General features: G+C 42.4%; 1 protein-coding gene across 7 annotated transcripts in view; it reads left to right on the top strand.

Annotated features, from left to right (window-relative positions):
• Positions 1 to 22,020, top strand: part of LOC115535454 (major histocompatibility complex class I-related gene protein) — a 62,838-nt gene that overhangs the window by 29,048 nt on the left and 11,770 nt on the right. For 4 of the 7 annotated variants that reach the window (XM_030346694.1, XM_030346689.1, XM_030346690.1 and 1 more), the window contains exon 2: positions 20,036 to 20,302. In XM_030346694.1, coding sequence (XP_030202554.1) covers positions 20,036 to 20,302 — 267 coding nt within the window. Of the gene's footprint in view, positions 1 to 16,052; positions 16,378 to 17,188; positions 17,587 to 20,035; positions 20,303 to 22,020 lie in introns of those variants that run through there. The other 3 variants (XM_030346692.1, XM_030346691.1, XM_030346695.1) reach the window with 3 other exon arrangements.

Genomic DNA, 22,020 nt, shown 5'->3' with positions numbered 1-22,020 from the left:
CAAGGAGGGGGGTGGGGGTGTGGCCCTGAGCAGCTTGTAGCCACAGTACCATGCGCTCTGTTTACGGTGGATGTATCGCAATGGCTCGTAGAAACCCATATTATACATAGATATCTATATAATATAATATAATATATAATGTATATTATCACCTGGCCCTGAGCAGCCCACGGTACCATGCGCTCTGTTTACGGTGGATGTATCGCAATGGCTCTTAGAAACCCATATTATACATAGATATCTATATCATATAATCTATAATATATATTATCACCTGGCCCTGAGCAGCTTGTAGCCACGGTACCATGCGCTCTGTTTACGGTGGATGTATCGCAATGGCTCTTAGAAACCCATTTAATACATAGATATCTATATCATAATATATATTATCACGGCCAAAAGCTGTGTGAGCCTCCAGACGATAGGCTATTATGAATCTCAAACGACCGCGTCTTCTTCAGATTGATGTGGAAGTGGAAGAACCAGAGACGTCGGAGAACCCGACGAAGTCCTTTGCGATTCATTATATCGTCTGGAGGTGCACACAGCTTTTGGCCGTGATCATATGTATTATTTGATATAGATATCTATGTATTATATGATATTATTTAGATGTAGAGCCCCAGGACTGTAACGCAAGTGTTGTACACTTCCTTGTTATTTGGATAACCGTTCTGCTGTTGGTGTGATGGCGCATTACACGTCGGACTCTCGTCTCTGGTATTTCTACAACGAGACTCGTAGTGGGGGTCATCTCAGCCATGGTTGAGAATGAATTGGGGGAAAGGAACTTTGGCTTTGAATCCCTGAAGTACATGAACCAAGACATGGAGGAGAAGGGGATTGTTGGCCGCGAATGTATCCCGCTTGAGCCCTGCTTCCCGCCGCCTCGGCAGCGGTCAGCGCTAATCACCGCCTCCTGAAGCGGTGGTCCATCGGCAGCGAGGCTCCGGCGGGAGACGACCGCGGTCAACAATCCCTTTCTCCTCCATGTTGTGGTTCATGCCTACTTCAGGGAGTCAAAGCCAAAGTTCCTTTCCCCCAATTCATTCTCAACCATGGCTGAGATAACCCCCACTACAGGTCTAGTTGTAGAAATACCAGAGACGAGAGTCCGACGTGTTATCACACCAACAGCAGAACGGTTATCCAAATAACAAGGAAGTGTACAACACTTGCGTTACAGTCCTGGAGCTCTGTATATAAATAATATCATATAATACATAGATATCTATATCAAATAATACATATTATCACGGCCAAAAGCTGTGTGCACGTCCAGACGATATAATGAATCCCAAAGGACTTCGTCGGGTTCTCCGACGTCTCTGGTTCTTCCACTTCCACATCAATCTGTAGACAGAACCGCGCGCTGCCTGCTGCCTGCTGCCGGCGCGAGGCACCACCGCCCGGCTGCCCGCTGCCGGGCGGTGGTGCTTCGCGGCGGTGGTGCCTCGCGGCAACCGGCGGCAGGCAGCATGTCGCAGTTCATGAACTTCGATGTCGTTCTGCCATTGCATTCAAAATTCTGTAACTAGCCTGTCACTACGAACTAAGCAACTACCATACACGTATTAGCATTTAGCACTAGCTCAATCATGACTCCTTCAGAATTCTTGTGGGTGGTTACGAACCAACCAAGTGGGCAGGGCCATGAATAATAGTTTGACAACGCTACGTCACAATGTCACCTTATCCAGATTGGCTCATTTCTTCTGCCTTTTTCCTTTCATTGCCTATTGCATTCAGCAGACAAACTGCATAGATTTCAAACTTACCACAGCTCACAAACTTATTCAGACCTATGTTATTTAACAAACAACAGGAAAAATGTGATTTTAATGGCATGGGCTCTTTAAAGATCCAGAGCAATCTTTCAAAATGGACACACCACTGCATTGCACTCACTAAATCACACACTCTGTCCTTTCAAAATTGTATTTACAGTCATGCTATCACATTTTATTTTCAACTCCAACACAGCACCTCACAAACACTCATCTCCCTCTTACCAACACATAACATGCCCCAAGTGCGAGTCACTAGATCTGTCTCCATTGCCCTCCACCCAGTGCCCGCATACAATAACGGCTATGGCAAGAGGTCCTTCACCCTACTGTCACCACAGTCTGGAATGGCATTCCCCATCACATTAGAGCATTACAATCCATCACACAGTTCAAAAAAGCTTATAAACTGTTACTCCTCACCACATACACTTGCGAACACTGACTTATATAGATCACTGTCTGTGCTCAGTCTGCTGTCTATATGATTGTCCTACTGATGTCTGACGTGCTATGTCCCTGTTATGTGTTGTATTGTAAATGTGACGTGTGATGTGCCTTGTCCCTGTTACATGTTGTATGTGCTGCAGAACAGGAACCTGCTGGAAATCAGCTATTTTACTGAGACAGGCCCGTTTTAAATTATAAATTTATTACTTTTAATACTTTCATGTATAATAAATAAAAAAATAAAAGAAAATGGAACGTTGCATTTTTAATGTCTACAAATATTCTAGACTAGAGAGCCAATCAATGAAACCTTATGCGGAATCTGATAAAGGCGACTCTTTGCTGCGCAAAGTATGTTTTAGAAATCAGCACATTAAGATAAATGTAGTTGTCACATAAGCTATTTTGGACTTTTGTAATATGGAATTATTTCAGGGGGGGAAATGCCGTGAAAAAATGTATGCACAGTGCATTCAGGATTAGGAGGACTGATATAGCATAAGTCGGCCTAGGCCTAATCAATTGTGTTTTAATATCTTTAGCATTCATATTATTCCTTCCTTGACCCCCCCAGCCCCAGGGTGAACCCTGTGAAGGCAGTTCCCCAGTATTGCCGGCAGAAGCTGTTGAAACAGTCCCTGAGTTGGTTCAAGGGGGTGAACCAGATATCACGGATGAGCAACTCTCTGCTGAAGAGAATGTAACTTTACCGGACATGACAAATGGAACTCCAGCCATGGCTGAGGATGATGGAAATGGAGAAACTGCTGAAACCCAGCAGCTGAACCACAAACCAACCGGTGATACCGATGACAAAAACAAAGAAATTAGAAATATCACAGATGGAGAGACAAATGATCAAAACATCGCTACACGAACATCTGGAAGGTCGCGCCAACCACCTGGGCGCTTCCAGTATAGCCAGATGGGGAAACCCTTAATCTCCTTTGCACAACGTCTCTTAGAGAGGTTTAATAAAGTCACTGATGCCATCGGTGACTATCGACATCTCCCCTGTAGTCTACCGATAAGAGCATGAAGGGACTCATGCAGAGTCAAGGGGGGAGGGTGTAACCCATATGGAATATAGGGCTACTAAACCCTCTATTATTTAAAGATGCAATTGCATGAGTTCTCCAGTAGGGAGCGCTCAACATAATTCCAGTTACAGGAAATTACACGTGAGCAGCACCCCGTTTCCAGGGGGTCACCTTGAACCGTAACACTGGACAGACGGCAGGTATTAAGCACAACAGAGAATCTCCCGCTATAAAACGCCATAAATTAATATTACCACACTGTAAAAAATGGTTGTGAAATTTACATAAAAACTATGTAAAATCCCTACAGAAGAGTATAGTAAACCCAAAAATATATATTTTTCGTTTAAATCACAGTGAACTTTTGTAAACTATTCAACAAAATGTTTTTGTTATATTTACAATAACAATATGTGATTATAATCAAATTTATTTGTTAAAACTACAAATATTGGTAACAAAAACAGTGAAATACTGTAATATTCTTAACAAAACAAAAATGTTAATTTGACATGCAAATATTGTAGAAACTACAGTTTTAGCCAGTTGATTTAAAAATACAAAACATATATGTAATCATATATACAAGTCTATGCTGTACTTTTAACATGATCTTGATGAAACTATGCAAATTGAGATTTGCATAGTAAAAATTCTCACTGTGAAAAAAATTTCATTGTGAACCTCGAGGTTGCCTATATATTTATAGGATACATAAAAATATACAATTATAATTCCAATGTTTTTTTTTTATCATGGCTATTTGTAGCCAATCTGGTTCTGAGCTTCATGATGCAGGTTTTATATTGGTGATATTGAGATTTGGTGAGTGAGATTGGTGAGCCAGATAAAAACATCCATGAATATTGGGTAATTTACGGAGGAACTGCACCTGTTTTTCTTTTAGCAAGTTTGATAAATCCGCCTAACTTTGAATTTAAAAGTGTGCAGCTCGTCTCTGATTGGATAATGACGTTAGGGCGGGAGGAGAAGCACGAGCTCCTCGTTCACGGCTTCAGCTGACGTCACCAACGAGCCAGTAGTAGCGCCGCCGCGTCTGCAGAGTGGAGAACACATCAGAAATCTTCGGACTACCGGACTACTTTGTACTACTTTCATTCAACTTATTTTGGACAAATCCACGATTGGAAGATCCGTGGCTATTCAATCGATCCGGTGCTATTGCAAAAAAGTTTGCAAGGTAAGCTTAAAATGTCAGCTACTTTTCCTTCTTTTTGCTGAAAGCACATGGTGTAAGCTAGCACCAGTTGATATTTAGCAGGCGCTAGCAACAGTTGATATGTAGCAGGCTAAAGACCAATAGATTGATAACTCTATTAAAATGATCACCTGCGTCTTTTGTAGAAAGATATTGGTTACATTAAGAGGCTATGTACTACATTGCAGAGTGCATAGGAATGAGCCTCGTTGTCTTTTCAAATGTGTTGGCGCCAACTGTAGTCAAACATTTACCACTTATGCAGCTTTCAAGGGGCATTTTTATCGCGTGCACAATGCACCTGAACCGCAAGCCACTCCTAGAGCTGCATTTAAAATGCGCAGTTTCATTATGTGCCGGCCATTTTCACACAGTGAAAGAGCTAGTGTCTCACTTAAATCATATTCATATTGGAGAGGGCAGGTCTGTGTCATGTCCAGTAAGTGGTTGTAAGCACATGTTTACAAAAAAGTCATCATTTACTTCTCACATGTGTAGGAAGCATAAAGCATGCTCCCCTGATGTGAGTTCAGTGCTTGTTAATAAAACCTGTTAAATAATTTGTTCATAGGACAGTCCTGCTATTCCTCAACAAGGTACATGCTGCAGTGTTTCCCCTACCATTGTTCAGGCCTGGCGGGTCGCCAGGCCAACGAGCGCCCCCGCCAGTCCAACAACAGGCCAAAAAAAAAAAATGAAAAAAAAAAGATTAAAAAAAAAGATTAAAAAAAGAAAAAAAAAAAAAAAAAAAAAGCGGTGTTGCGCGTGCGCAGATTATGCCCCATCATAACGGACAATCTGACAGCATTAAGTTATATCATCATTAGCATGGCACTGTCACACTAAATTTGTACCGGCTGCCAAATTTGTACCGGGCGCGTCATCAATACGTAATCCATTCCAAACCTGCCCGGCAACAGATGATCAGATGATTAGAACCTTTCGAATGACGTGAAAGGTTCACGAACATTCGCGAACCTTCTATCTAGCGATCCGTTATCTGTATTGTGCTATTTCGTCCTTGACCTGCTTTAAACACTCAGTTTACTTGCTAAATTTGATTAAACAATGAAATACAATACAAATATAAAGTAAAAACAAGTGTTATCTAGCGATCCGTTTTCTGTATTATGTTATTTCATCTTTGGCAACATGAGCGCAAATGTTTTTTGAAACCCGCTTTAAACACTCAGTTTACTAGCTAAATTTGATTAAAAAATGAAATACAATACAAATATAAAGTAAAAACAAGTGTTATCTAGCGATCCGTTAACTGTACTATGTTATTTCGTCTTTGGCAACATGAGCGCGAATGTTTTTTGAAACCTGCCCGGCAACGGACGACGCGATCATCTGTTGCAGGCAGGTTTGGAATGGATTACATATGGATGACGCGCCCGGTACAAATTTGGCAGCCGGTACAAATTTAGTGTGACAGCACCACCAAAAATTGTATTGTAAATAAAATTTGTTTATTGTTAATAACGTGTTTATTGAATCATTATCAACTTGTGATAGCTAAGCAAGTGTTTTACAAGGAAATAACCAACAAATACTCTAGCATCCCGTGAAAAATGTATAACAAATCACACTATCAGCTCTTACCACCGGGCCTAAAAAAAATTCTAGGGGAAACACTGTGCTGAGTCTGGATCGGAACCTTGTCAACACAAACATCTCCTCCTTCATTTCTGCATTGTGCCTCATGTTCGGGAGCTACTACATTTTCAATATCCATTATCCATCTGAGCTGGCTTCAACTCTGGAGTTCCTTCAAAGGTGAGTAATCATGGCTTACTAATTTCTCAGACCTGAGACTGTGGGACCTGGAGTCTGGCTCAGAGGTTCCCGTCTTAAAGGAGAATGCCGGCCGTTTGTAATCAATAGCCCTGTTGATTTGAGGCTACAAGTGCTGCAGTAGGAAAAATAACGTGAACATTTGGCTCAATATTTACCGAGCATCAGAACGACAGCTAAAGCAAACCTATTGGGCCAAGCTCCATTAAGTTTTACTTTTGGTTTGCTTGCCCCCATAGGTTTGCTTTAGCTGCCGTTCTGATACTCGGTCAATATTGTGCCAAATGTTCTCGATATTTTTTCCTACTGACAGCACTCGGTAACAGGGCTATGGGTTAAAAACGGCACGCATTCTCCTTTTTAATCCAGACTTTAACTAACTGGGTCTGTCTCGGCCTTGGCTCTATAGGTGTGGCCTGAGTCTTGGTCTTGGTTCTTCTTGTACTTCTTTTTTTAAATGGTCAATTAATATGCTTTAATATGCTTTTTTTTTTACAGGTGTTTCTTCTCGATAAACCCAGAAAAAGGAACCAAAGTAGAGAGTAAGAACAACAAGCGTCGTCTCAACCTGAACCCTCGAGTCCTCACCCTGATACAGGATCTCTCCGATCACGAGTGGCGTCAAGCCTAAATATGAACTCTATGTGGACTCTGACTGTTTGTTTGAGAAGAGGTACTTTTAGTTTTCGCTTTGTTAATCCTAAATGTGTATTATGGTAATTAAGGCACACTGTGTAACTTTTCCTGGTAGAGGCTCCGCCACATGCTTTTTTCAATATGTTATTGCTTTGTAGTTATGTTCCAGGTTGTTGTTTTTTACGGTGTCTTACTGCTTTTTTTCTAGATGGCTTGTTTAGGTTTGTTTCCTTACAGGTGGTTTTCCCCCGATGTGTTCTATGTCCCACGGGCACGGACGTGGTGACATCCTATACAGCAGGGTGCATATTGTATGGGGACGATTCCGAAACATATAATATATGTAGCTATCTTCTCAAGTTAATGCACGCACACACACACACACACACACACACACACACACACACACACACACACACACACACACACACACACACAGTCCCAGTGTGTTAGTCGGGACACTTCCAGTGCCATAAAGCACTGATAATTTTCGGCACATTAGGCCACGTTTTAGAGGGATTAGGGAAGAGGTACTGTTAGGTTTCGCTTTGTTAAATCCACAATTTTTATTATTGTTATTAAGGCAAAATATGTAATTTCTGTTTTAAAGTCTTGCAATATGTACAGGTGCACTATGTAATTTTTATCTGACACCTGCTTGTTTCCATTTTGTATATGTTGGAAAAAAAAATCATCCAATTGTTTATTGCCGATGGCTGGTAAATAAATTTCCCAAAAGGGATTTTCCTCTCGTCTTTTCTCAAAATGTAATTTTGCATGTTTTGCAGTAGGAGTATTAGTAATAGTTTTACAGGTGTATGAGTACATTTTACATTATAACTTGATTATTAAAACATAAAAATACAGCATATTATAAATAGATTTTATGTATAATATACAGAACAGCACCATTTAAAATACAAAGTTTTACTGCTGTTCTACCAGTTTAAATTTGTTTTCTGTATGATATTTCCCTGTTAAATTTACTAAAAAAATACAGGAAATTGTCTTTTTATATACAACACTGTAATGCAAAATTAACAAAACAATTTTGTAGAATAAACAGTTTTTTAATGTGATTCAGCCGTGATTCATTTCACTGTAAATCAATTTACATATTTCGTTGGTTAAGTTATCTACGGTGCTGCTGTATTTTTTACAGGAATTCTCGTAACCACAGCTGCCAGCGATTCCCTGTAAAAAATACGATATTTTTTTTACAGTGCACCTTGATTAATTCAGGCATATATATTTCGATGGCGTTAGTAAGTTGTTGTTTTATTAGGACCTGAATAGTGAAAATACAAGATAACTAACGTGAATTATATTGTTCATATTGTTGTATTGTTTTTTTTGTTTGATCCAAGGAAGATTGAATCTACGATGGCGAGCTTTGCCCAATAGCACTGTGGATGGTTTGGATACGGCGTGGCCAGCCGTGAACACCGCCATGGACGATTGTGAAGATCCATTCATTACAGATAAGACAACAGATACAGATACACACTAACCTACCCGGGTAGTAGTAAGAGAAACTGAAACACACATACCCGGATATCCCCCCCTGAACTAGACATTCCTTGACCGAACAACTCCTTTCCCAAGGAGTACAGTAGCTGGGGAATCCAGCTACAAATGGCTTATTCTTTTGATTTTGTTTGTTATTTTCAAAAGCTTTATTTTGTATCAAATGTCAATGTTTTATGATGAAAGGCATTAAAATTGCTCATCTATTCAGCCAACACTGGCAGGTTGGAATTGATACAGGAAAATGATCAGACCAGAACGAGTGAAATTCAAAGTACAATAAAAAGCAGCCAGGGTAAATGCAGACTGACCATTTACAGTGTTTCAACAATAAGAGAATAAAATACAAAACAATTATCACGGAAAATAAATCTATGGCATTAGGCCCAATTATTGTGAATCAGGAGGGAAGTTCAAAATACAATAAAAAGCAATGAGAGTAAATGCAGACTGACCAAGGTAGTGTATGCAAGGCATTGTGAATGAAAAAAAATTATATATATACATGCATAAAAATATCAATATCTGTATAGGATTAAAACCCTGAAAGAGGACTGTTTTGCATAGCTTCTTTCTCGTGCTTCCTTTCGGAAGTTCAAGAGAGGCGTGTTTGGTAATGTCTTGCCACCTTATCTTATGAAACACAGACACAACTAATGATAACAAGTCCGAATGGTGGTTGTCGATGCCAAACTGTGTTCCCCAAGCAGAAATACATCCTCTGTTCCATCACCCCTCGGGCTTCATGCTGCTCCCTGGCTCCCCGTCCACACTTCAAGATGGCGGCCGCATTTCTCGCGTCCCAGCAGCCAATGCTGCGTCTATGTATAGGATGTCTATGCCTTTCACGCCGTCTCTGCCTCCCTGTGTCAAGCGTTTGAGTCCCCTAGTCCTGTCACCTTAACACTTTAGGCTCTTTAGAAAACCAGCTCCAAAACAAACACCACAACTTTACTTTGTATTGCACGCAAAAAAAGACAAGTGCATAGCATAAATGGGAGACAAGTGTTTAATTTACGATAAAATGACCAACGTGGTACAAATAAGAAAATACATCTCGTTACGGATGCAGCCATCGTATTTGTTTGTCGAGTCGTACGGTTAGTAATTCAAGTCATTACAAAACGGTGGGCATAACCAGGGCCGGCTCTGACCAATTTGGTGCCCTAGGCAAGATTTTTGCTGGTGCCCCCTACCCCTTTTAACTGCGGTCATGCCAGCCGACTCATCGAGATTGGCGGTCAAGCCAGCCGACCCAGTTTTTTGCCGTACCTGTATATACTAGCCATACGGTAATAGCGTCTCAGAACTAGTTTAAAATAAAAGCATTCGTCGGGTACATACAAAAAGACAGTCAATAAAAGCAAATACTATCAAAGGAAGTGTACGGCCGTTGTGGTATTTACTTTCAAAATAAAAGCCCACCAAACATTCCAATCTGAGACATATTACAAATGATTTTGGATTAAATTTAAAAGAAAATTTAATCCAAGAGTTATAGTTCAAAACCCCATAGGGTAACCCACGAAGTTTCAAAACATTCTGATGTGGAGTTTCAAAATAAAAGCCCACCAAGAATTCCAATATGAGACATATTACATATGATTTTGGATTCAATTTAAAAGAAAATGCCCTGTTATTTCAGGCTCATTTCACTTCATGGTTATAGTTCAACCCCATAGTGATACCCAAGATGTTTCAGGATACTCTGATGTGTAGTTTCAAATTAAAAGCCCACTAGATATTGAAATATGAGACTTATTACATATATTTTTTTGGTTTAAATTTAAAAGGAAACTCCCTGTTATTCCAGACTCATTCCATTTCAGGGTCACAGTTTAAGACCCCATAGTGTCACCCAAGAAGTTTCAGGGTATTCTGATGTGTAGTTTCAAGTTAAAAGCCCACTAGATATTGACATATGAGACTTATTACATATTTTTTTGGTTTCAATTTAAAAGGGAACTCCCTGTTATTCCAGACTCATTCCACTTCAGGGTCAAAGTTTAAGACCCCATTGTGTCACCCAAGAAGTTTCAGGATATTCGGATGTGTAATTTCTAATTAAAAGCCCACTAGATATTGAAATATAAGTCATATTTCAATATCTAGTGGGCTTTTAATTTGAGACTACTCATCAGAATATCCTGAAACTTCTTGAGTATCACTATGGGGTTCTGACCTATGACCCTGAAGTGGAATGAGTCTGGAATAACAGGGCGTTTCCTTTTAAATCTAATCCAAAGATCATACCTAAATAATATCTAATGTCTCATATTTCAATATCTAGTGGGCTTTTATTTTGAAACTACACATCAGAATGTCCTGAAACTTCTTGGGTGACCTTATGGTGTCTTGAACAATCGCCCTGAGCCTGGAATAACAGGGCATTTTATTTTAAATTTAATCCAAAATCATATGTAATATGTCTCATATTGGACATTTTGGTTGGCTTTTATTTTGAAACTCCACATCAGAATGTTCTGAAACTTCTTGCGTGACCCCATGGGGTCGTGAACTATAACCATTAAGTGAAATGGCCTGAAATAACAGGGCATTTTCTTTTAAATTGAATCCAAAATCATATTTAATATGTCTCATATTGGAATTCTTCGTTGGCTTTTATTTTGAAACTCCACATCAGAATGTTCTGAAACTTCGTGGGTTACCCTATGGGGGGTTGAACTATAACCCTGAAGTGAAATGAGCCTGGAATAACAGGGTATTTTATTTTAAATTGAATCCAAAATCATTGTAATATGTCTCATATTTGGTGGGCTTTTATTTTGGAACTACACATCAGAATGTTCTGGAACTTCTTCGGTGACCCTATGGGGTTGTGAACTATAACCCTGAAGTAAAATGAGCATGGAATAACAGGGCATTTTCTTTTAAATCGAATCCAAAATCATTTGTAATATGTCTCAGATTGGAATGTTTGGTGGGCTTTTATTTTGAAAGTAAATACCACAACGGCCGTACACTTCCTTTGATAGTATTTGCTTTTATTGACTGTCTTTTTGTATGTAGGCTACCCGACGAATGCTTTTACTTTAAACTAGTTCTGAGACGCTATTACCGTAATGGCTAGTATATACAGGTACGGCAAAAAACTGGGTCGGCTGGCATGACCGCCGATCTCGATGAGTCGGCTGGCATGACCGCAGTCCCTTTTAGGGGGGGGGGGGGGGCGGAGGAAGTGGAAACTAGGGCGCTCTTTTATTTTGCATGTTATGTTATGAAATAACTACTGGTATTAAGAAATATAAACATTGAAGTTAAAGTTAGATGAATACAGTATTAAAAAAAAAAAAAAAAAGAATCCCATATTTTCGGCGCCCCCGGCGGATGGATGCGCCCGTAGCATTCGCCTATACTGCCTATGCCCAGAGCCAGGCCTGGGCATAACAATAACATAACCACATTTTGTTGCATTCAGAGAGGGTGCGTGTAACGGGTTCAGCGGAGTCAGGACACAGTTCTTTGAAGGAAAAGGAGCGAAATCCCGTTTATTTCCCCTTCGGTTAACAAACAATCCACATGCAATAAAAGGACAACGTTCCGTGTGTATTCCGTCCGTCTCCAGCACTTATGACGCTCTCCCTGGCTCCCTGGCGTCTTCTCTCTCTCTCTCTCTCGCTCTCTCTCTCTCTCTCTCGCTCTCGCTCTCGCTCTCTCGCTCTCAACCCCCGACTGAAAGACAAGCAGGCACATAAATCACACTTCCTGATTGGGTCAGATTGCAGACACGTGTCAGCAATCTGACCCCCATCACCCCAGCAGACCCGGTGCTCCATACTCCCCCTGCAGGCCAGACGCCGCCCCACCTCCACACTGCGCTTTATAAAAATGTGCCTTATGAATGCATTTGACTTGTTGAGCATTTTACAGTGCTGTGTGTGTGTGTGTGTGTGTGTGTGTGTGTGTGTGTGTGTGTGTGTGTGTGTGTGTGTGTGTGTGTGTGTGTGTGTGTGTGTGTGATCCACAGCCCTGACCAGCGTTAGTGTGGGTAGAGTATATATTTCTTATGATCTTCCTCCACTAGCGTCCTGATACACAAGTGTGCGTGTGCCTGTCGTACGGTCGGTCTGTCTGTCTGCCTGACTGACTGACTGACTGACTGACTGACTGACTGACTGACTGACAGTGAGTAGGTGTGCGTTGCACTCTCTGTAAGGCTTTGGTCTTCATGAAGTGTCAACCAACCAACTCGGAATTTGAAAACAAGGAAATAAACAAATACATTAATTAAATATAATAAGCATCTTGATTCCACCTATTTCCTGTATGGGGACACAGAATCAACAGGTTGATGATGATTGAGAACAAATCTGTCAATAATGGGAAAGAATTACCAAATGGGGAACGACTTCACGTGACAAATGAAGAAAGAGGGAACAGAAATTGTTTGCTTTGCAATTTTTGCAGTCTCTTACGCATTTGGGGAACCACCTAAACCCAGTTCTTAGAATTCATATTATTGCACATGCAAGGGCTTTCATCAGTGAGCCGTGAGCTAAATCACCCTTTTGGTCCCTTATTCACCAAAAGAGAGTAACTTAACTGACATTTATTTATTTAAATGGAGGGCACTCTGGGTTAGATGTTGGGCTGACAACCTGCCTGGAGTTTGGGTTTGGATTGTGGGGATTCACCCTGCTCTCAATCATGGTGAGGTTCATTATGGACCATTCTTCCTAGACAGATATGCCCAGAGTACACACACAGTCTACGAATTTGCAGGTTGTTTTTATCATTGTTATGAACATTGCTACAACACGGGTCATCTGAACCCTGTCACAAAGATCAGCTATTGTGTACTGCGTATGCTTTCCGATGATTGGATGCAATTCCGTGAAAATGTATGCCCTGAGCTAGACGTTGTCCGCTGGCGTGAAGGCGCCTGTGTCACCCAATGGAGTGCGGGTTTTGGAGCTGAGTTATACCGCATGGAGCCAAACTACTGTCTGCCCGTTGGTTTGAACCTGTACGACGCCGTACATGCCTGTATGGACCGTCTCAGTGTCATTACGGAACCCATTATGACGATATATGTGTTGTGTGGGGTAGATCCCTTCCAGTTACTTTTTGAAACTATTTTAAAAAACACAACGGGTTTATCAGTGGCACCTGAACAAATCGTAGGGTACAAGCTGATTTATTTTTTATTTATTTTTTTGCACACACGCATAAATCACAAACACACACACTCAACAACACTTACGTACAAACACTGAACTATATATATCTAAACATTATATAGATAAGATTAGATATAGCTAAACACTCTGCTGGACATAATGTATATCTGAACATTAGATTTTTCTGAACATTATTTATAAGTGAACGTTATGTATAGCTGAACATTATACAGCTGAATATGATGTAGAACAATTATTTCAGGGTCACACAAAGCTTGATCGCAGTTAGTGTGTATGCGTATGTGTATGTGTGTGTGGTGTGTGTGTGTGTGTAGGGTGTTTGGGGTGTGTGTGTGTGTGTGTGTGTGGGGTGTGTGTGTGTGTGGTGTGTGTGTTAAATTAGTTTCACTTTGAGGTTCTCCTGAAAACGATTGACAGTCACAGACACACAAACACACCCATACACACACACACACACACACACACACACACACACACACACACACACACACACACACACACACACACACACACACACACACACACACACACACACACACAGGGGTGGACTGGCCATCTGGCATACCGGGCATCGTCCCGGTGGGCCGTTGACCCAATGTGGGCCGGTCCGGTCCGCTATGTTTTCTTTTTTCCTCTCTCTAAATTCCCTCCAATTGGGCTGGCCAATGGGCTACAGAGAGCTAGCAGTGTGTTGCCAGCATCGACGCATATTATTGGTCTATGTTTGTCATTGTCAATCAATCATGGGCTGACTGGCTCAGAGAGCCCTGACAGTGCTGTCAATCACAACACAAACCAGGGTGGGCGGGACCTCATGGCATGGGCCGGAGTCGCGGGAGCCGGTACGGAGCTGAAAACGCCCGGGTGGTGCTGAAAAACGGCGACTTAAGCCTCTGGAGATGGAAGTTAAATGTTCAAAATTGACAGACCTATTTGGTGCCGGGGTCCACACCCCAGCAGGTGCTGCTGCGCCAGGAGACGAGCGAGTGGAGGCATATATGCTAAGTAACGTTAGCCTGGGGCTAGCTAGGCTACATTTTGAGACATGTCCAAAACAGAGTAGAAAACGTTTTTACATTGAATGTGATGTGACCTAATTAACTGCATACTTGCGACAATATATTAGCCCAGAGTTGAAGGGCTGTGATTGTTGGTAGTTGTGGTTGATTTTGTTTAAATTGGCCGAATTGTGATATTATGGGTTATTATTGTTCAGATGATTTGGCTAAGCTAGCTAACAGCTGCTAACGTTAGCAGTCTCTTGTTGCCATAGCAACAGTAAAGATTGACATGGACTAATGAGCTGTAAATAGAGATGCAGAATCAAGCTGTATTGTAAATACAGATGTGACACTTTCAATTTTAGCACAACATACAAGTAAACCTATTGGAAATGATTAGTTTAATTTGCAATATTTGCCATTGAATTTATTGTAATCTTTCAATTCGTTTATTGTTTACTGAGGTGATGACTATTTCGAGAGGAATGCAATATGTATGTTTAAAGGTTTATGTGAAGAAACATACTATATGTGTGATAAAATGACAATTGGTTATTCATAAATGTCTCTTTATATTCTCTGCTACCATAATCTCCTGTCAAACAGGTTTTCCTCACCTGCTAGAAGTTATTCTATGATGAGAGAGAGAGAGAGAGAGAGAGAGAGAGAGAGAGAGAGGTTTGATTATGATTATTTCCTGGTTGAAGATTTTCACATTGATTTTAATTTCAAACATTTGCATATCTTTTAAGTTAAATTAACAGTTATGCAGGTAGGCCGAATTACAGGTCTGAATAGATATGCATTCTCATATACATGTGTGTGCACATGTATACATACATGTGCACATACACGTGTATGAGAATATGAGAAAAAAAATTAAATTCTCTATTTATGGTTTCATAATGACTGAGTCACCGTTAAAACAAATTGGTTTCAGCTCTAATGCTGTTACTGTCTGTAATATGTTTCTATTTAGATTATTTGTCAGGAGATTTTGTTATTATTGTCCGAGTCCGGTTTTAACTAATGCTGGGCTTACACCAAACGATTTTCACAGTCACAGACTAATAACTGCAAGAGAGGATTTTGCGTTGGATCATGTGTGATATTTAACAAGGGTTTTGTAGTAGATATGGCGGGTGGAGATGCAGCAACCACAGGATGTCTGTTAACTTCCTGTTCGGGTTTCACAACTTTCTTGTCAGCAGCACAAGAAACACAAACTTGAAAAACAAAAAACTGCACTATTATTCGGATATACAGGGTTCTTCCCGTTCGTTTCGTCCCACCCCTAGTGCTAATAATGTAGTGGGCTGGTCTGGAGAGAAAATGCCAGGGCTGAATTTTTCTCCCAGTCCACCTCTGCACACACACACACACACACACACACACACACACACACACACACACACACACAACTACATACACACAAACAAACACAAACACACACACACACACACACAAGCCAATAAAAACACACAAACACACACTAACAAACATGTGTTTAGTTAGTTTCACTTTAAAGTTCTCCTGGAAACCAATGACGTCGCAGCCGTATTGAATTCCTATTGGTCCAGACCGGCCTCTCCCTCTCCCTCCGTCTCTTGTTCGCAGGTTTCCTGGTCAGTGCGTCTGATGCTGGAGTCGGAGTCACGTCTCTGTGGATAATCTCATCGAGCCGTTCTTCTGAATACATCGATATGAAGGCGCTAACAGGGCTGCTGCTGTTGGTCTTTGCTCACGGTGTGTCCTCAGGTAGACTGAGTAAAGTTTTTTACTTTTCAAAACTATCTTTCCAAATGGTTGGTTCATTGTCCCTGAATAGACAATGCTTGGATTCCCTAATTTGGTTGAAAAGCATTTGATTATCCTCTGTAAAGAGTTCAATTAATCCACAACATGATTCAGCTTTTACTGTGAGTATTTAAACTAATATAAGAACATGTATTCTGGGTTCAACTGTGAAAACGAAACCAGTCTATTATCAGAACCAAACATTAAACTTCAGTTAGGAAGGAATCCGATGTGTACTTTAAATCTACTTTTAATCCTAAATATTATATTAACACTCAAAATTATTTTATTTTTAACTTGTCAATGTTCTTGGAGAATCATCATGCACGCGCACATACGCACCTTCACACGCAGACACACAATAATATAATTATTATCATTGCCATCAATATATTGTTATGAAATTCAATAATTATATTATTATATTATATTATATTATATTAATTATTATCATTCCAATGATGGCAATGTGAAGATAGTTAAAATGTCGTAATCTAATACAGAAATTCACAAACATGTAATGGTAAATAATTTGTAATAATTATTAACTTGTAATAATTGTTTAAATAATAGATTATTATTCATGTCAGCAGTAATGATTAAGAGGCAGCAGGTTGTGTTCAGTTGAAGGTCTGGACAGCCAGTGCTGTGTAGGCTACAGTCAGTGAGATGTTTGGAAGTCAATAAGATCAAACTGAAGGTTCCTACATTAAGGCCAGGTGGCGGAGCCATGTGATAGGGGGTGGGGCAATATGGCAGGGGGCGGGGCCATATGCCTGTCTGTCTAGAGTAGGGGTCAGATATCTGATACAGTGAACTTTATTTTCTTTCACAATCGTTTATTAATTTAATTGTATGAAATCCTGCTACTCCCGAAAGGTTAGAGAAACACTTGTCACGGTCACGCGTAAGCTGCGAGGGGCTGAGCGTTAGTTATTGGAAACTATGCAATATTAAATGAAACGGAACCCCCCTTTATAGGCCTATATAGGCCTACAACAACAATGGCGACCCGAAATGGCGTATCTGTGTGTGATACTGCACGTAGAGAAAGGCAGGAGTAGTTGACAAAAGTCCAAAAAAGATTGAAGACGCCAATCTCTGAGACTTTTCTGTTTAACGTAGAGTAGAGTCTCTGATGAGGCTACTTCGCCTACAGCTCTTCTAACGGTGAGTAGGCTAGGAACGGAGGTTTGTGTGTGTGCGCAGTCAGACAGCACCCGCCATGTGTGTGTGCGTGTGCGTGTGCGCACAGTAAATCAGCACCCGCCGTGGTGTGTGTGGGTGTGTGTGTGTGTGTGTGTGCGCGCGCAGTAAATCACCCGCCGTGGTGTGTGTGTGTGTGTGTGTGTGTGTGTGTGTGTGTGTGTGTGTGTGTGTGTGTGTGTGTGTGTGTGTGTGTGTGTGTGTGTGTGTGTGTGTGTGTGTGTGTGTGTGTGTGTGTGTGTGTCAGCCAGCGAGCGAGCGAGCGTGGTTTGTGTTGCATGGCACGCCCGGCGATTTTTTTATGAATGAAGACGCCCGCATGCAAGAATGAGTTCACGTCTGAGTAGGCTACAAATGCGATTAACTCTTTACAAGTGCAAAAACGCCAACGTATTCTTTATTTTGCTGACCACTTTTGGGTTAGGGACGGGTTACGCCTCGTTTCCACATACTTACATTCTCGTATGCGATCCAACCGTCTCCGACCGAAAGTCCATTCGTACCTATGTGATTCTCCGTAATGTCCGTTTTTCCTCCGAGACTCCTCACCTCTGTCCGGTATGTCCGTAATATACGTTCAAATAATTAACTTTCGCCGTCCTTTTACGGAGATACCGTATGAAAGTTTTTATGTTTTTCACAAAACATGTAAGTACCTGGCAGGCCAAACTCCTCGCGGATCTCTTTCCAAGCCTGGTTCGGTTGGTTTTGTTTTTATCTCTGTATATGTCGATCCTAATGTCCCAAAGTACCGGTCTCCTAAAAACGGCCATTATCATACGCTCCCCCATCTTTTGTCCGTAAATAAATTCATGTCCGTACGTAAAACACTAGCGACTCCTTCCGTAAATTTACGGAAGCACGGATACGAAAAACATACGTCTGTGGAAACGAGGCGTAGGGTTTTTTATCCCGACAAAAGCCTCGTAAGGACAGTTCCTCTGCGTCTCTCTCGTAGATCGCACCATCTTTGGTGCATCACCGTCTCTCACATGATCAGCAGCTCGCGGATATTACTTTCTCTCCAGTTAGAACTGATCATGATGATATTGCTGAGTTGTCTCTGTGGAGACAGTGCAGCAACACCTCTACCCAACGTGATCAGGCATGAAATGTATGTGATTAGGGCAGCATACACTTGTGTATATGTACGTCTTTTAAGAGTCATCTAGTGCTTGTTAGGCATATGACTAAGCCAGCTGACGGGCGTGCGGCGCAGTTCCAGATTCACTTTCATTAATCAATTCCTTGAACTAGCCTTTGATAATGTTCTGGTCCGCCACCTACTGGCTGGAAAAAAATGGGCCCGAGGCCAAACTTAGTTGCCGACCCCTGGTCCAGAGGGATGGACATTAGTCACATGTCTGTCTGTCTGTCTCCAGTGATACACAGTAGTAACCTGTCTGTCTGTGTACAGTGATGGACAGTATTAAGTCTGTCTGTCTGTGTACAGTGAAGGACAGTATTAACCTGTCTGTCTGTCTACAGTGATGTACCGTATTAACCTGTCTGTCTGTCTGTCTGTCTACAGTGATGTACAGTATTAACCTGTCTGTCTGTCTGTCTACAGTGATGTACCGTATTAACCTGTCTGTCTGTCTGTCTACAGTGATGTACCGTATTAACCTGTCTGTCTACAGTGATGTACCGTATTAACCTGTCTGTCTGTCTGTCTGTCTGTCTGTCGTGATGTACCGTATTAACCTGTCTGTCTGTCTACAGTGATGTACCGTATTAACCTGTCTGTCTGTCTGTCTACAGTGATGTACCGTATTAACCTGTCTGTCTGTCTGTCTACAGTGATGTACCGTATTAACCTGTCTGTCTGTCTGTCTGCAGTGATGTACCGTATTAACCTGTCCGTCTGTCTGTCTACAGTGATGTACCGTATTAACCTGTCTGTCTGTCTGTCTACAGTGATGTACCCGTATTAACCTGTCTGTCTGTCTGTCTACAGTGATGTACCGTATTAACCTGTCTGTCTGTCTGTCTACAGTGATGTACTGTATTAACCTGTCTCTCTGTCTGTCTACAGTGATGTACCGTATTAACCTGTCTGTCTGTCTGTCTACAGTGATGTTCCGTATTAACCTGTCTGTCTACAGTGATGTACCGTATTAACCTGTCTGTCTGTCTGTCTACAGTTATGTACCGTATTAACCTGTCTCTCTGTCTGTCTACAGTGATGTACCGTATTAACCTGTCTCTCTGTCTGTCTACAGTGATGTACCGTATTAACCTGTCTGTCTGTCTACAGTGATGTACCGTATTAACCTGTCTGTCTGTCTGTCTACAGTGATGTACCGTATTAACCTGTCTGTCTGTCTGTCTACAGTGATGTACCGTATTAACCTGTCTCTCTGTCTGTCTACAGTGATGTACCGTATTAACCTGTCTGTCTGTCTGTCTACAGTGCTTCACTCTCTGCAGTATTTCTACACGGCGTCGTCTGGACTCACAACCTTCCCAGAGTTTGTGATTGTTGGGATGGTGGATGGAGTTCAGTTTAACTACTATGACAGCAACACCCAGAGAGTAGTCCTCAAACAGGACTGGATGGAGCGGCACACCAGAGAGGACCACGACTACCTGGAGAGGAACACTGGAATCTATCTGGGTTCCCAGCAGGTCTTCAAAGCCATGATTGGGATTCTGAAAGAGAACTTTAACCAGATAGGAGGTGCGATTATATCTACTGTCTCACCTCTCACATGGAGATGTCCATCATTTAACCCCATGATAAAGATTCACCATACTCCTAAACACACACACGCACGCACGCACGCACGCACACACACACACACACACACACACACACACACACACACACACACACACACACACACACACACACACACACACACACTGACACACACACACACATGGTCACACACGGTGTGTGTGGTGTGTGTGTGTGTGTGTGTGTTTGAAAGTTCAGTGATTGAAACAAATAGAAGCCCGGGCTATTGAAGTTTTAGATATTTTATTACTGTCCTTCTCAACACTCCCTGATCTCACTAAAAGGCTGGCAGAACGAAACGGCAATATCGATGAGATGCGCTCTGCATAGAGAAGAAAGAATACCGACGTTGAATTTGCATCATTTTGCAACAAATTATTCTAAATCTGCCCATATATGGACACGTCAGAATGTTGCGGTTTCCACTGGCTACAATGCATCTGTGGCTGCTGGTAATGCCACCACTAAGAAGTATACTCTACGCCGTCTGCGGGGATATTTTCAGCATTATTATTATTGTCCATAAGTATAAAGATCCGGGGCTATCGGCTCGAATGCCCGGTCTAACGACCGTGGCATGTGTCCATGAGTATAGATATGTTTATATACATCCACTCTATTGATCAGATGAAGGGCTGAGGGAGGTGTGGGGTGGTGTAGGGCGGTGTAGGGTGGTGTAGGGTGGTGTAGGGTGGTGTGGGGTGGTGTAGGGTGGTGAAGGGTGGTGAAGGGTGGTATAGGGCGGTGATGTGGGCTGTAGGGTGGTGTTGGGTGGGGTAGGGTGTGTAGGGTGGTGTAGGGTGGGGTAGGGTGTGTAGGGTGGGGTAGGGTGTGTAGGGTGGTGTTGGGTGGGGTAGGGTGGTGTAGGGTGGTGTAGGGTGCTGTAGGGTGCTGTAGGGTGGTGAAGGGTGGTATAGGGCGGTGATGTGGGCTGTAGGGTGGTGTTGGGTGGGGTAGGGTGTGTAGGGTGGTGTAGGGTGTGTAGGGTGGTGTTGGGTGGGGTAGGGTGTGTAGGGTGGGGTAGGGTGGGGTAGGGTGTGTAGGGTGGTGTAGGGTGTGTAGGGTGGTGTAGGGTGCTGTAGGGTGGTGTAGGATGGTGTTGCGTCGTGAAGGGTGGTGTAGGGCGGTGATGTGGGCTGTAGGGTGGTGTAGGGCGGTGATGTGGGCTGTAGGGTGGTGTAGGGCGGTGATGTGGGCTGTAGGGTGGTGTAGGGCGGTGATGTGGGCTGTAGGGTGGTGTAGGGCGGTGATGTGGGCTGTAGGGTGGTGTAGGGTGCTGTAGGGTGGTGTAGGGCGGTGATGTGGGTTGTAGGTCGGTGTAGGGCGGTGATGTGGGCTGTAGGGTGGTGTAGGGCGGTGATGTGGGCTGTAGGGTGGTGTAGGGTGGTGTAGGGTGGTGTGGGCGGTGTAGGGTGCTGTAGGGTGGTGTAGGGTGGTGTAGGGTGGTGTAGGGTGGTATAGGGCGGTGATGTGGGCTGTAGGGTGGTGTAGGGTGCTGTAGGGTGGTGTAGGGTGCTGTAGGGTGGTGTAGGGCGGTGATGTGGGCTGTAGGGTGGTGTAGGGCGGTGATGTGGGCTGTAGGGTGGTGTAGGGCGGTGATGTGGGCTGTAGGGTGGTGTAGGGCGGTGATGTGGGCTGTAGGGTGGTGTAGGGCGGTG

This window comes from Gadus morhua, chromosome 22 (genome assembly GCF_902167405.1).
Source record: "Gadus morhua chromosome 22, gadMor3.0, whole genome shotgun sequence".
NCBI classification, from domain to species: domain Eukaryota; kingdom Metazoa; phylum Chordata; class Actinopteri; order Gadiformes; family Gadidae; genus Gadus; species Gadus morhua.
The sequence above is the reverse complement of the archived record's forward strand: the minus strand, read 5'-3'. Positions and strand labels throughout refer to the sequence as shown.